The following is a 15,782-nucleotide window of genomic DNA, read 5'->3' as shown; positions in this document are numbered from 1 at the left end:
CAATATAACAATTAGAAAACCTTGTGTACGGATCCGCATGGACTGTAGAAAAGAAGAAACGACAGAAATGATGACGACTTTAAGAAAATGCTGTCGGGGTATTAAGTGTTGAAGAATTAAATCTTTGATCATATAACCGTAATGATTCCACAACATTCACACACCATCACTTTTTTATTATTATTGAAATCAGTATTCATCATACTAATCTTCTAGGAGTATTCATCTTCGATTATCATAACTAATCTTCTCGGAGTATCCGTTGTCGATAACTATAACAATCTTCTTGGAGCATCTATTGTCAATAATCATGACTCGGAGTATCTATCGTAATAATCATGACTAATTTCTCGTCGCGGGTGACACACTACAAGATAGATTTTGAGCAGAAAACGGACATCTCAAGTTTTTTATCACCCTGGAAATAAACCCAGACCACACTTCTTTTGCGAATAAATAAAGGATACCTCACAAACTAGTTTCCACACGATCTAAATTTCTAAAAAATATATATACATTCATGTCAACTTCACCTTTATCTCTTCTTTTGGTTTTCTGTTTAAATCCATTCATTCTTTCAAAGTCTTTAATCCTCAATGTCTATCTCTCAGGAAGAAAAAGAGAAATGGAGGCTAACCAGCGGATAGCTAAGATCGCAGCCCATCTCCAGCCTTCGTATCCCCAGGTTCTCTTCTATGTTGTCTCCTTATAGGTACAACTTTTAACTAGTAAGCTGCTTTCTTGTTGTTTAATTGTGTGTTGGTTGTATATGGCAGCTGGAGGAAAGTTCAGCTTTGAGGCTAGCTGAGTGCAGAGCTAAAGGAAGGTCACCAGGCTTCAAAGTTGCTATCCTAGGAGCTGCTGGTATCGGCCAGCCGCTTGCGATGCTGATGAAGATGAATCCGCTCTCAGTTCTTCATCTTTATGATGTTGTGAACTCCCCTGGTGTCACAGCTGATCTCAGTCACATGGACACTGATGCCAAGGCCGCCTTGTAAATTTTAGTGGCCCTATGCCATAACAATAAAATAGGCCTTTTAAAACTAAAATATTATTTAATGTGGGCGTTGGACTTGAAAATTCTTGGGTCAAACATCCTAAATACACATATATATACAAAAGACTTAAAATTTTTTGGAGGTTTTACAAAAATTGGGCCCTGTGCGGTTGGGTAGCCCGCACAGGCCCAAAACCGGCCCTGACTGGTGCAGTGGTAAAAGTTTAAGATTTCATAAGCTATACTTTGAATGAAGAGTGAATTGTTATGTCGATTCAAAAACGTAATATTTTAGATTTCAGGTACGTGGTTTCCTGGGGCAACCACAGCTTGAGAGTGCATTGACCGGCATGGGACCTTGTGCTCATACCTGCTGGTGTTCCAAGGAAGCCTGGAATGACAAGGGATGACCTTTCAACATCAATGCTGGAATTGTCAAGACACTTTGTGAAGGAGTTGCAAAGTGCTGCCCAAAGGCAATTGTTAACCTGATCAGCTATCCGGTGAATTCTACCGTTCCAATTGCAGCAGAGGTCTTTAAGAAGGCCAGTACTTATACCCGAAACGACTTTTGGGAGTTACAACTATTGCTGTTGTCAGAGCTAACACTTTATATGCGACCTTTTTATTACAGTCCTCAAATTTTCTAATAGAACACCAAGAAATTTGCAGCATTTCTGGTTTTTACTCCTTATATGCGATTTTTCTCGAGTTTCCTGACAGGCGGAAGTTTTGGGACTTGATCCTAGACCCGAAACGACTTTTGGGAGTTACACTATTGCTGTTGTCAGAGCTAACACTTTTATATGCGACCTTTTTATACAGTCCTCAAATTTTCTAATAGAACACCAAGAAATTTGCAGCATTTCTGTTTTTACTCCTTATATGCGATTTTTCTCGAGTTTCCTGACAGGCGGAAGTTTTGGGACTTGATCCTAGAGAAGTTATGTCCCTGTTGTTGGAGGTCATGCAGGAGTGACAAGTTTGCCTCTTTTGTCACAGGTCTTCAATAGTATCTATAAACTTAACATGTTTTTCAGGTCTGATAATCAATCATCATTAAATTTACTGGATTTAAATCTTTGCAGGTCAAACCTCCATGCAGCTTCACCCCCCGAAGAAACGGACTACCTAACAATTCGCATTCAAAACGGTGGGACAGAAGTTGTTGAGGTATAATATGTTCTTTCTAACGTGGGACAGAAGTTTGAGGTATAATGTTCTTGTTCTTTCTGACAGAGATTGCAGAATCAATAAATGAAATATACAGACAGTAGAAGTTAGAACATCCTTCGACATTTCGTAGCTGTCTCCCATGTACTTACCTCTATTGTTTCAGAGAAAGGAAAAAGCGGTTTAAGTTCAAACCGCGGACTAGCTCCCCGCTGTTAATACTAAGTCAAATACTATGATTTCATATGACTATCTGTATGCTTTGAGGTTTCTTGTTAAATGCATAGATAGAGGCTAGTAACTAAGACAGTATTATTGTTGTTATGGGAGATTCATTTAAAGAAGATGCATATTATTCTCACGGGATGTATACTGATATGTATCACAGCTCAAATTTTAAGTTTCATTTGTTCACTTATGGGCAAAAGCTGGTGCTGGATCTGCTACCCTGTCAATGGTTGACCTTTGTATCTTCAGTTCATTTTGCACCAGATTTTCTTCACATTTTTCTTCACCATCTTGATTGCAGGTTACCGAATTTCCTTTCTTTGCAACAAAGGTACGACTTGGTCGTGCCGGAGCTGAGGAATCTTTCAGCTGGGACCTCTAAACGAATATAAGAGGTATGTATAATGTGAAATATTGATAACTTCAGGTAGAAATAGTTGCAGATTACTCGAATCGATTTCTGTTTGATTGTTAACAGGGCTGGTTTGGAGAAAGCAAGGAAGAGATAGCTGGAAGCATTCAAAAGGGTGTTGCTTCATCAACAAATGAACTTGGTGCTCTGCTCAGCGGGTGGTTTAATAAATAAGCTTCTTTAATTTGTTAAAAGGGCTTTGTATATGTTGTGCTAATTCAAAGAATCTCCATCGATCAAGATCGAGACATAAATACAAACTATGTGTTCATTGTCTGGTTAATGTAGTCATCTCGTATTCCAGAATATAGTCATTGCAGCTCTGTTAGTACCACAATTTCTACAAAAACCATCCATATTCAGAGACCAGATATATACTCAATGGGATAATGGCAGTGACAAAACCGTGTTTTAACTTCATATATAAAGGTATTAATGGGAACATCTCTCAAACTATCAGCTTTTTCTGAGAGGAAAAACAGAAAAGGTTAATCGATTCTTCTGTCTTTAGCAATTTACAAGGTGAATGGAATCGGAGGAGGGTAAACAACAGGAGTGGTTGACATTCATGTTCCCAGTCAGCACATTCGTGCGATTGTATCCTCGATAACAACAGGGTCAACCTGGACTATTCTCTCCGTATAACTTCTCACCGTCGACCTTAGCGAGTACCTCAAAGTGCATTCACTGTCTCAGGCTTTGTTCTCCACTCAGGAAACCCCTCCAAACTAAACCCTCTCCTTCTTTCAGCTTCTTCTCGATCCCAAAACCGAGCTTCACAAATATTTGAGCCGACACATCAGCCTTGAGTAACTTAAGTGACCTTTCTGTTTGCCTTTGGACCCAACACGGATGATAGCAGTCTCTCGAACCGACCAAATTGACATCGGAACCATTGACAGAAGCAAGAGGCCACATTGTCGCGAAGTGCTTTGGGGTTATAACTACTGGGCTTCTCCTTGTATATCAATAGTGGAAAGTGCATCCATGGTCTTAGTTTTGGACATTGAAGATAGTTCCACAAGGCCAGGTGCAAGTCGCTTAAGCTTCAACTTGTTACTTGAAGTCGTAGACAACGGGACGGTAAGGAAGTCGGGCCAACGATGCGAAGAGAAAGGACGGGAGCGTCTTGATTGCGAGAAGCATGACGAAGATGCTCCGCAAGGGCCATAAGGCCGGATGCAAATCCATTATTGGTTGTGTTAAGAGGTAGAGGATCGACGGAATGGCGCAGGCTAACCGATCTTGCTCCCTTGCGGTCACCACGGCACCACATCAGCTAAAACCTTCTTCAGGACACCGGCATCCACATCGTGCTACAGGATCAAACCATCAACAAGATTTAATAAATAGACTTCAAACGATAGTTTGCAAGACATTTAATTTCAAAAGCAAACAAAACAAAATTCCACAAGTATGAAACCACGAATTCTAGGGATTCCTAAATACTAATTCCCAAATCGAACTTCAAAGAAAGAAGAATTTTTTTGTTTTAAAAAAAAAAAAACTCACCGGTATCGAGATTCGCATATCTTTGGCGTCCTGAATCCAGAGTTCCATGGGTCCAGCCAGTTGAAACGGGGCCAAAACGGGTAACCCATCGTCCGAAATACTCTTCTCTACCAACCCATTTTCAATTCCCGGTTCTTCCACCCTAAAAATGGCAAATCAAACGTATTCCCAACGATTTACATCCTCCAAAAGCTTAAAGGAATCACTTTATCATCGATTTCGATGTCGAATTCATATGCCACCGAATGGCCCACAAGGGCATCACTCAGATCGAACCCAGAAATCTTAAAATCATCGGCCTGGAATCCCAATCCCTTCACAACCACTTCTTTCAAATCCTAAAAAAACCCAGTAACAACCCACCAAATTCATATTGAATCACCACCAAAAAAAACCAATGAATAGAACAGATAATAAAAAAAACTTACAGAGATGGCCTTTGGGGAGAAGAAACCAAGGTGGGAAGAGGATATAATCGTAAATAAAACGAAAGCCAATGGTAGAATGCAAGAATTGAACCGAGGACCCTCATCGTCGTCCGTTCACCGCAAAAACACTCCGTAACGGCACAGAGAGAATCGAATTCGGAGGTGAAGGGCGGAAGAATTATTTGATACTACAATTTTAATTCTCCTTCGGATTCAAGTTTTTTAATATTTTATAGATGACGTGGGATGTAGGGTGGTGACGTGGCGCGAACTAACCAATTAGAAGTGAGTAACTGATTCGAAACACGATTGTGATTGGTTTGGGATTCCTCAGCGTTGGGCCCCACTTCCGTGTTCCGCGGGTGATCAACGAAAAAGGGCAAAGATAAGGGCACTGACTACGTCGTTTCATCGATCATGAAAGGTTAAGAAATTCCCGAAGGTAGTGGTAGGGTTCTAATTGCTTCTCATATCTTATGCTTAGGGACGATAATATTTTTTAATCACCGAAAATGAATACTCAATTATTCTTTTCACCGATTTTAAATCTTAATCTATAAAGACAATAATGATTCATTTAACTACGAGATAATTTGATTTATTCAATTCGGTTCCTATTTTTAAAGGCAACTGCACAATATTTACCATTTTTTTTATTTTCTTCTGCTTTTACAGATTTGGGATTTTCCCGGACCACAAACATTACCAGAAAAACACACATGGCAATGGTTTATTCAAGCATCACAACGACTCTACTTCGTTAATGCTTTTCAAACTATTACAGCAAGGAAGAGGCCCAAGATTCCTCTAAAACACTCCAACAAAGGCCACTTTGTCTACTCTAAAGCGAGAAGGAATTAACATGGCCGAACAGTAGGGGACCATGCAAAAAAAAAGTTTGACTGAAAGCAACCCTCCTGCAAAAATCAACTAACAGTAGCTTGATGATGATGGTGGTGGTGGTGGTGGTATTCGATGGCGGAGCATTAAAATCCCTTTGTTTTTCCAGATATTATTATTTAGTTTTTAAAAGCTTATTATAATTATATATAGTTATGATAGTTGAATGGAGATTGTTCGTTCACATGAGCCATTCAAAAGCTGCACGAAGCTTATCACCAGATCCTTTCCTGTCATACAGAATTCTTTATCCATCTGCCACGGGAAAAACAAAAGGAGATTACAGTACATGAAATAATGATTTGCCATTGTTTCAGACAGATTGTTTTAAGTACCTGAGCGACAATGGTTATGTCGAGAGCACAACTCCCAAATGTCATGGCATTGCTGTTAATGACTGTTAGGTGAGATTTCTCGATTTCAGACATGATTTTCTCGACAAGTCCTTTTCTTTCTCACAGTGGATTCTTATGAGGACACTTTTGTCGCAAAACCTTGCTTCGATCTCCGGAAGTGGCTCTTCGAAGGGACCACTCGACTTCTTGTCCGACCAAAAGTCGTCAATACCGGCGGGAGTTGGGATTTCTTCACGAAACTACCGACTCCATTGATTTCTTTCTGGTCTGCTCCTCCAGCGTCTTCACTTTCTCCTGCATTGCTTCAGGTACTTTATGGCATCTCCAAGCACCGATGCCTTGTCCATCTGCTCATCCCATTGCACTATTATACAAAACAATCACACCGTATACATACCTACATCTATACGTGTATGTATTTGTACCTTTTTTAAGCCAGGCACCATGGAAGACAAAGCTATGAACCTTTGGCTGAGCTTTTCTCGGCGTTTCCTTTCGGCCATGATATGATCATGTGTCTGGGAAATTCTCTTAGATCCATGGCAACCCTTAAGCAAATAGTTATGGTTTTGAGGAAACGAGGGCTCCATGTTCATAGAACAAGCAGCCTCATCTCTAGGCTTCAAAATCCCCATTGGATTCATGTGTTGGAACAGGCAAAAGCAGCAGCTTCGAGGTTTGGTAAATCAGCCGCATGATCAGCTTTGCAAGGATTCCAGCAGTTGGTTTTAAGCACTTTTTGAGGCCTGTCAACGGCGGCCGCCGGATAATCATTAGAGAAGCTTCGTCTCCAAAAGCAGGGGAGAAGCTGAGCGCATCGAGAGAGTTGACATGCCATTGACTGAACAAGTAAGGATTCTCCATTTCCTGTGGATTACAATAAACAGATGAATAACGCATAAGAAGAAGATGAGCACAAAAGACTTACAAATTCAGGTAACTGGCGAACCGATGAAAACAGCAAACCAGGAACTGGGCTGAACTGAACCAGCTTTCTTCCAACTTTCAGAAAGTTTGTCTGTTTATACAAGTCCAGTCGTATCACGGGTAGTTGTTCATGTGAAATACTCCATTGAAATACACTAAATGACAACAAAACAGCTTTTCGTATATACGTTGTGGTGGGTCGTGTTTGCTGACAAACGGGCTTGCTTATAAACAATTTCTTCATTTTCCATTTTTGTTGTTTTGCAGACTTTTTAATGAGCATCTTCAACCAGTAGGTTGTAAGATTTGATTCAGCTGAAATATCCCCCAATCATCCAAGGAGGGAAACAATGTGTTTGACAAGGCGATGCACGTATGAACAAGGAATACATGTGCTTAATTGTTATTGGTCCAGCAACGAGTGTTGACTTGCTCAGCCAATCAGTGACGAGAGGTGTCGGACAGTGGTGCAGTCGATGAAGATACTTGCTCCCCACACCGGCATTTTAAAGGTGTCGGCTAATGAAGGGCAAATGAATGATGAAGCTTCTAAACTATATGTTACATTATGGCTTAAACCAAAACAAGTCCATAAATTGTGTCTTTTCTTTACTTTTAGTCCCTACACTATTAGTTTGATCATTTTGACGTACGAAACAAATAGAATCTTCTTTTCGTTGCACAATCATTTGGGGATAAAGTCCAGCAACGTCATCTCTCAAAACGCGTTAACATGTTTCCTTATCACGAGCTTGCTGAAGTGAGCTGCCATGACAATCTCTCATACATAAAGTGCTATATAATAATTTAAGTTATATTTAAAAAAAAATAAGCAATTTTCAAAATAAATATATAACTTGCAACTGTGATCCCATCCCAACACAATGAGTAATTATAAATGCAGTGTATGATATGGAACATAAATGGACGACAGCAACAATGGCCTACCATATCTCCTACTCTATTTTCTTCCATTGGAAATCCTTCAGAGCTCCAACCATGACCAGACTATGCAAGTGCAAACCGCACGTTCACGGAACTTTACCTCCATCGGTGCAAGCCGATTGCCAAAGGGTAGTGTCAACATCGGAAATACCGGAACCCTCTGAAACTGCATCCTCACCTCTTCTTTTCCCTAATACTTCTAGTATAACCAGATTCGAAGACGACTATTTCCTGTAATGAATACGGATTAAGAACACAATGTAGATCAAACTAGCTTCTCCCTCTCTAACCAGGAAGTAAATAGAACGGGTTGTTCTGGACATCTGGTCATATGGGATGTGTATATCTACGTGATAAAGAACACTACACAAGCTAACCATAGTTGCTCTAACTGGCAACACTTTGTAATGTAGGCCAAGCAATTTCATAGTCTGTGTAGCCACGAACGAGAAATCTGTACAATTCTTTCGGCAACCATGGTTATAGGGGTTATGAAACTGTCCTTCATGGCCACGAAGATAACCGCGAATGGCATTTGATACTTCGTTAGTGGTGATATTCCGAGCTGTCTACATTAGAGATAAAGACCCAGAAAAGTTTAACAATACAAGTCGAATCATCTTAAATAGAAAGGGGAACAACTTGCTTTCAGTCTTAATCGAAATCAATTTTGCCATTTCTCCATTCCTTAACCAGCCTTAAAATCTTTAAATAGTTCAGAGAAACAAGGTTAAAAGTAGGAAAGTGGACTCTTCATTTACCTGGAATGCCTGTATTATGGTCAAAGTTGTTGCAGGAATCAAAATCACAGCATCCAAAACAGGAATGCCACAATACCCAGATGATGATCAATCACGAGATGAATCCATGTTTTACCAGCAGAAAATGCAGGTACTGCTGTTCAAATCCCTAATCACTCAAACAAAACTATTAAATAAGTTGAATATAAACTAATTTGATCTCAATCAAAAAGGTGAGGACGAGTACAGGCTTATTTAATCCACATACTTTGAACTGCAACAAATGCACCAATGAATAGTCAAAGTTCCCATGCAAATGAAAAAAGATATCCGTTTGTTTCTCTGCACGTGCACAGGAAGTAAGCAGATAAGATGGGGGCAACAGGAAAATTAAAAATCAGTCAGACTGCTGTAGCAGTAGCCTATTGTTTAAATTATCCCGTAGGAAACAAAGTGAAAAATTGGGGCTAAAATAGTTAGTTTCTAACGAATCATTGAAGATGCTAAAGATGGAATGGAATGGGATGCAGCATTAATTTGAAAGCTGGGCAACTGGAATGGATTGGGTGGCCTAGACCTCCATATTAGCCTTCAATTCAACATCTAACAATATTACCAAATGGTACATAGTGACTTCAATATCATACATAAATACTCTTATAGACACTAATAATAACATCTTCTGAAAGGAAAATAACTATTTAAGAGTCACGGAAGGAATATGATTTTTCACACTCCGGGAATGAAAAACAAGAGTGATTACCACCTATTCCTAGATGAGTTTCTGAGCATATCTGCACTAGTACATGATAGCAATTGCATCCAAGATATTGATCTCAAACAGATCCCTTGTATCTAGATGACATTCATTATATGGTTATCTCCCACTTTTAGCTCGAGACCAATTGCTTACCTTCCCAACGCAGTTAGATATCCATGGGCAATGGTAGTCGAACTGTTCAACACAGTGCTTACAGGTAGAGCAGTGCTGAGAACGAATAGGTCTTATTATCCGACAACAGAGAAATTCGTTCAAAGCAACATAGCAAGATAAGAATATTTATGTAGATATGCAATAGATGGTTAAAAGAAAGGTTCATCGGGAAACCTTGCAGGTAGGGCGAAGCTGATCCCAGTTCCCTGTCCATACTGACAAGTTGTTCAGATCAATATTCAGCAACGGATCCTATCAAATTGAGAATATAATAAAGGTTCAATTCAAGTAAAATAATAGCAAAACTGAAGAGTTTTAAAATCTTTCCTTTTAATTTCTCTCGCATCCTTTCGAATGAATTTTAAAAAGGCGAGTTTGCTCTGTTACAGGCCACAATCCTATGGTTAATTGATCAAACTAGAAAAAAACTCCCCAAGTCACACCTAAGTACATAACATACGAATTAAGAAATGAAACATGAATGAAAGATGTGGCGGAAACTTAATTCATGATTCTAACAACCGAGTAGATGCCATGCTTTATTACGTACAATTTGAATGCCATCCTTTCAGCTGCCTTTCAAGTCATACCAGACTAATTATACAACCAAACTACCCAAAAAAAATTCTGCATCTCCAAAGCTAGACCTTTTATACAGCCTGGCCCGGCCTTCAAACTCTTTATTTATTGCATAATAATGGCTAAGCTAGAGAACTTTTAGTCCCTCCTTTCTCCTTCTAATAGGGTAATAGTGATTCAAAAGAAACCATAATGGACTGTCCATTTCAGGCACGTTTAAACCTAAAGTTCACTGTGTGCTAAAAATAAATATACTATGTGCACCAGGACCTCAAGATTTCTGCTTTTTGTGCCTAACCGATACAGCAATCTCCACGGATCTCAAGAGCTTTTATCATTCCTATCCATTGTTGATGTTTAAAGTTTATAACCAATTGCACAGAAGCTCTCGTACCTCTGTTTCTTCATATCCTTCCAATCTTCTAGATTTTTTTATATAACCTGGATCATTTCTGCAGAGAAAAGAAAGAAATCAAGAAAAAATATAAAAATAATTTAAACAAGAGTCAAAGTTTGTTTTAATCAGATAATGATTTCATTTATAGGTCACAAATTATGAATATCATAAAATGGTCACCAAGTAGTATTCATATATAGATTCATATTTGTCAAATGTGCCATTTGTTTTCAAACATTCAAAAGCACCATACAAGCAAAGCCACATCTAAACTTCTATTCAACAACGCAACGTGCTCTATGAACATATAGTTGAAAGAGAAACATAATGATGACACATAAGACTAGATTACCAAAAGTTTATTCAATTATATTTCATGCACCATGCTCCAAAAAACTACATCGAACTGCCTATATATGCAAGTAGAAAACCAAAAACTTAAAACAAATACGTGAACTCACCTCAATGAACATAAAGCCAGAGCATAACAATTACCTACTACACCTGTAGAACATAACCAATGAAGCAATACCTAGAGAAAAACCAATCCATCCCCAAAGTCCAATAATGGCAGTTACCTTTGGAAGACTTGAAGCTACATGCAATTTAAAAGAATTATTCACGATCAATGGCAAAAAACAAACAAGTCCATTACAGAATGTTTAATATCATAGTCTACTCACTAGAACGAACTGAGTTGATGAAGAGGATAATTAGAACGATGACAATGCTAAATAATATAGGAGCCTAACCAAATTCCCCCATCTTCCCACTGCGAATTCTGTCCACCAATCGTTTGCTATTAGATCTGTCTGCTTTAGACTGAAAAAAAAAATTCAAGACAGAATGAGAAAATTAGACAGCCACAAAATCTACAAGGTAACAAAGGTTAAAAGAAGGAGATATCAAACAGAACGGTTTGAGAATTTAATACAAATACTGAGTAAACCATCCCTGTGAACTCTGACTGAAATTAGAAATTGGTTTAGAGACTACAAGATCCCTGATGGAAACCAGCTAACAAGTTTGGTCTTGGCAACAAGGCAGCAAGCAGTGTATTCGATTTGTTTCATTTTCCCTACTCGAGTGCCTCTGAACTTATTCCAGTTTCTGCTCTCTTATGATGCATGATGGCAGGAATATGCTCTTAAGGTCATTACTGAGACTAATGAGTCTTGGGCTAAACTTGTCAAAAGATCGATTCCCGCCGGAGAACTTTCACTCATATAACTACTGCCCGGAACATTAGAGGCAATGCTTTCAAGCTTCAACTTCACAAAAAACGTGTTTTTCGCCTTTGGAAAGCATGTCTTGGTACTCATATGACTTTGATACCAATGCGTTTATATCTGCTTATTATTTGAACACATTAGAATTCCATTTTTAGAAAACCGGGATTGAATTTCACATCCATATGGTTGTTCTGAATTGGATAAGTTCTAGCAGTAGGCTTCATGTTGATAATGCTCAAATATTGGAAATATGCTAGTTAGGTTATTCCCAGGGTTTTAAAAAACAGTCCGTGATTGCGATTTCAGTCGCGATATAGCGGTTTCGTCGCCGTCCGAGTTACCCGCGATGGCCTCAATAGCGTCCGCGACAACCGCAATAGCGCCCGCGACGGCCGCAATCATGGTAAATCCGAAATAACCGAAAACGCAACCGTGACCGCGATTTGAAACCCTGGTTATTCCACTAGTATATGCTCAAAATTAGGTATTTCCACTAGTATTGGAAATGACAATTTTGCCCTCATTATTTAGCCTATAAACAGTGAGCAATTTCATTCATTTAGAATCATCTCAAGCAAACATTTGCTTTGAAATACTCCTATCTTTTAGAGTGTTGTTTGAGTTTAGAGAAGAGCAATACCACCAAGTTCACTCTAGTTTTCGGGTGAACGAATTCTTGGAGAGCCGTGTTGACCTCGGGGGAACGGTCCGCCTACTGTAGCGATTACACACATCGGGGCGAATTCGTTTCTAAGGCAGTGATTTTTACCACGACACGATTATCATTCTGATTGATTATTTTATTTAATATTTTTCAGTCATTACTAACGCCTCGTTTTGCAGCAGTCTATTTTTCCAACAATTTAGAAACGAATTCATACCGCTGCTATTCTCGAACATAGTTGAAATTCAAAGCAGATATGGGCTTTGAACGAACAAATTCCACGTCTGGTATGTTACTTTGATTATAGTAACAATACTATCAATTTAATTGGTAATTCAATTTCATGTTAAAACCATTGAAAGTGTTTAATGCGTGGAGTTTTTTTTTATTGCATAATAATGCATATGTTTTATTATAATAATGCACACGTTTTGGTTTCAACATTGGTTTCAAACATATGCACGTTAGAAATTAAAACTAATTAGCATTGGTTTTAAAGATAAATAAAAAAAAGCATTTGTGATTAAGGTATCTAATAAAGCCTTTGGGTGGTATATTAAATTACAAATGAAACCACCAACTATGTGATAGAACCACTGCAATTTTGGAGTGGTCTAAAAAGACACGTTTGACCACATTGGGTGGTTCTAAAACCATGCAGAATATATAATAATATGTTATCATGATTAATTGGAACTTTGGTGTTTAGTGTACATATAATAGTATTTTTTTATTGATGGTTCATTTTAATTTTAAATGAATTAATGTTTGAATAAAAAAAATTAAAAAAGCATTTATTGCTTTTAACGTGTATACATAGCTATATTGGTGAATTAGCTATTTTCTCATTTTAATGAATATATATTGCTAATATTTGTGCAATAAAGATTATGATTTAATGACTCCATTATAATGGAAATTGATTCTCTTGGAGAATAACAACCTTTGGTTCATGTGGAGATGTGTAACTATTTATTTTCATGTGAGGTAAGATTATTCAGTTTCTGAATATTAAGTTGAAAATAAAATAGTAAGTTGAAAATAAAATAGTAAGTTGAAAATAAATGTCAACTCTCTTGTCATACTAATAATTTCTTTTGAGAAATTTATAAAGATAACAAAACAGTTGCAATTTTAGAGAATCATAAAAATGATGATGTTGAACGAGAAGATTCTTCAAACTGAATAGTTGTTAAATTCGATTTGATTTCCACAATCTCTTGAAGATAAGAAACCAAAACCATAAAGATAAGGATCTTGTCACAATCAAATTATTGTTAGTAAATTAATTTCGTGACTAGCCGTGTATATTATTCATTTGACTTCAGAAAATTCAAAAGTGATGATGGTTCAGATGAAGAGATTGTCACGATGGATTTTGGGATCATGTTGATTAAAAATGATGATGCAAAGGCTGAAGTAGCATGCATGGTGAGGATGAATAAGTCTATTTGGAAATTATGACTCTATATGTGAGGTCAGATTATTTAGACTTGTTATATGTTAATTCATGTTTTTTTAAATACATGAATTAGATTGCATGAGCCTTTAAGATAGTCTTTAAATTCATGGTGAGGATACTATGAAATGAGATAAAAAAACCACTAGTAAAGACTAAGGTAGTACTACTAAGGATAAGGTAGTAGTGCAAGCTCGAAATATATATGCTTAATAAGATAGTATTGTGATTAAAAGTATTAAGCATAATTCTTTAAGAAGTCTTAAGAAAGAGAAAATCTATAAACAATTTATTGGAAAGTAGTGTGATGAGTATGAAAGTGCATGTCCATGATTGGTTCTATGAAGACTTGGTACTTAAGCGTGCCTAGTGCACCACCTCTCTTTCATAGAAACTTACCTGGTGCGTTGTTTATTGCTATGCTCACTATTTCAATACTATGACAAGATAAAAAGCTCTTAAAACTTAGTGTAAAAGTTAAAAGAGTAGAGGAAATAAAATATATGATGATCTCTTTAAGGCTAATATATCATATATGATTGACTCTATTGCTACTAAGAGTGCGTTGTAGCTATTAAATCTCTAAGTGATTTTCCTAAGTAGAGGAAAGAAAAGAGATATATATTTCATAATGGTTTATGCATTTTAATCTTAATGATTTCTAACTTCTCAAAACTTTGAGAATATAATTATGTGTGAACAAAACTTGAGTTTGTTAAAATATAGTTTTATGGTTAAAATATAGTTTTATGGTTAAAACTCATAACAAACTTTACTCTAGTACGATTGAGTATTTGTTTACACGTTTTACAAGACACTTATGGATATCCTAAAATATTAGAAATGTGGGGGTTTCTTAAAATGTAGATTAAATGCCTAAACTTAATAGAAAATATCTATCAACTTCTTCTAGTATTCCTGCTAGGTCTTCTCAAGAAATTGATTTCGAGACTAGAAGAAGTAAAATGATATTTGGACCAAATTTTATCACTTCTTTTATTTATGAGATAAATGATTTAGACTCTCTTTCTGATTATATAGTTTAAATATTATATGAGGATCCTAAAAAGGCTATAAGATCTATCGATACTAGTTTTAGAAAATCACTATTAATGATGAACTAGAATCGATAATGTCTAATCATACTTGGGATTAGTTGATTTGCCTAGAGGATTTAAACTAATCTTAGCAAATGAATCTTCCGGAAGAAAATGAGAGCAGATGGTTTGATCCAGTGGTATAAGGCAAGGCTAGTTGTCAAAGGGTTCACTCAAAAGTTTGTTTTAGACTACTTTGATTCTTATTCTCATGTTATGAACATCTAAACGATCCATGCATTATTTGCACTAGCCTCCATTCATAAGTTGCGATTACATAAAATGGATGTTAAAACTGCATTTTTGAATGGAGATCTATATGGGAACAATGGTACAAGAAATTTCACAAAACTATACTTAGTTTTGGTTTTGTTGTGAATGGTTCGAATGCTTGCATGTATTCGATGATGTTTGGTACTGATTACATCATCATAAGTTTTTTATGTTGATGACATGTTGATTTTTCAGTTATAACATTGAGTCCATTAACAAAACAAACAATTTCTTGTTCACTAAATTTGATATGACGGATCTGGGAGAAGTTGATGTAATCTTAGGAGTCAAAATTACTGGAAAAGGATTTTCTTTATGTCAAGCACACTATCTTGAGAAAGTGTTAAAGAAATTTGATAGTTTTGATGTCGTCCCTGTTCAAACCCTTGTGACACTAGCATATATCTCTTTAAGAATAAAGGAAGTAGCATTTCACAAACAAAATATGCTAAATTAATTAGAAGCTTAATGTTCTTAATGAACTATACTCGACCTGATATTGCTTATGTTGTGAGTTAACTAAATTACT

At 37.1% G+C, this 15,782-nt stretch overlaps 1 protein-coding gene and 3 pseudogenes across 2 annotated transcripts; 1 reads left to right on the top strand and 3 right to left on the bottom strand.

Moving 5' to 3' along the window:
• Positions 1-452: 452 nt before the first annotated feature.
• Positions 453-3,012, top strand: LOC120203385 (annotated as a pseudogene).
• Positions 3,013-3,388: 376 nt separating this feature from the next.
• Positions 3,389-5,162, bottom strand: LOC120203549 (annotated as a pseudogene).
• A 475-nt stretch (positions 5,163-5,637) lies between these two features.
• LOC120203482 lies at positions 5,638-7,242 on the bottom strand. 2 transcript variants are annotated; one of them, XR_005523830.1, is made up of 4 exons: positions 6,935-7,038; positions 6,432-6,873; positions 5,986-6,353; positions 5,638-5,905 (listed from the first exon to the last, which is right to left on the bottom strand). XR_005523830.1 is itself a non-coding variant. In XM_039203767.1 (3 exons), exons 1-2 carry the CDS (start codon positions 7,214-7,216, stop codon positions 6,622-6,624), a joined length of 534 nt encoding a protein of 177 aa, XP_039059698.1. In that variant the 5' UTR covers positions 7,217-7,242; the 3' UTR covers positions 5,918-6,353; positions 6,432-6,621. The 2 variants fall into 2 exon arrangements, 1 of the variants encoding a protein (XP_039059698.1); XM_039203767.1 differs by lacking the exon at positions 5,638-5,905 and having other exon boundaries at positions 5,918-6,353; positions 6,935-7,242.
• A 974-nt stretch (positions 7,243-8,216) lies between these two features.
• LOC120203548 lies at positions 8,217-11,850 on the bottom strand (annotated as a pseudogene).
• Between the last annotated feature and the right edge of the window lie 3,932 nt (positions 11,851-15,782).

Source organism: Hibiscus syriacus, unplaced genomic scaffold (genome assembly GCF_006381635.1).
Source record: "Hibiscus syriacus cultivar Baekdansim isolate YM2019G1 unplaced genomic scaffold, ASM638163v2 tig00009942_pilon, whole genome shotgun sequence".
NCBI classification, from domain to species: domain Eukaryota; kingdom Viridiplantae; phylum Streptophyta; class Magnoliopsida; order Malvales; family Malvaceae; genus Hibiscus; species Hibiscus syriacus.
The sequence above is the reverse complement of the archived record's forward strand: the minus strand, read 5'-3'. Positions and strand labels throughout refer to the sequence as shown.

Coding starts and splice junctions, on each gene's coding strand:
- LOC120203482 (XM_039203767.1), bottom strand. CDS start 7,216: ATGCTCATTAAAAAGTCTGCAAAACAACAAAAATGGAAAATGAAGAAA. Junction 6,874..6,934: donor TTCGCCAGTTACCTGAATTT/GTAAGTCTTTTG, acceptor TGTAATCCACAG/GAAATGGAGAATCCTTACTT.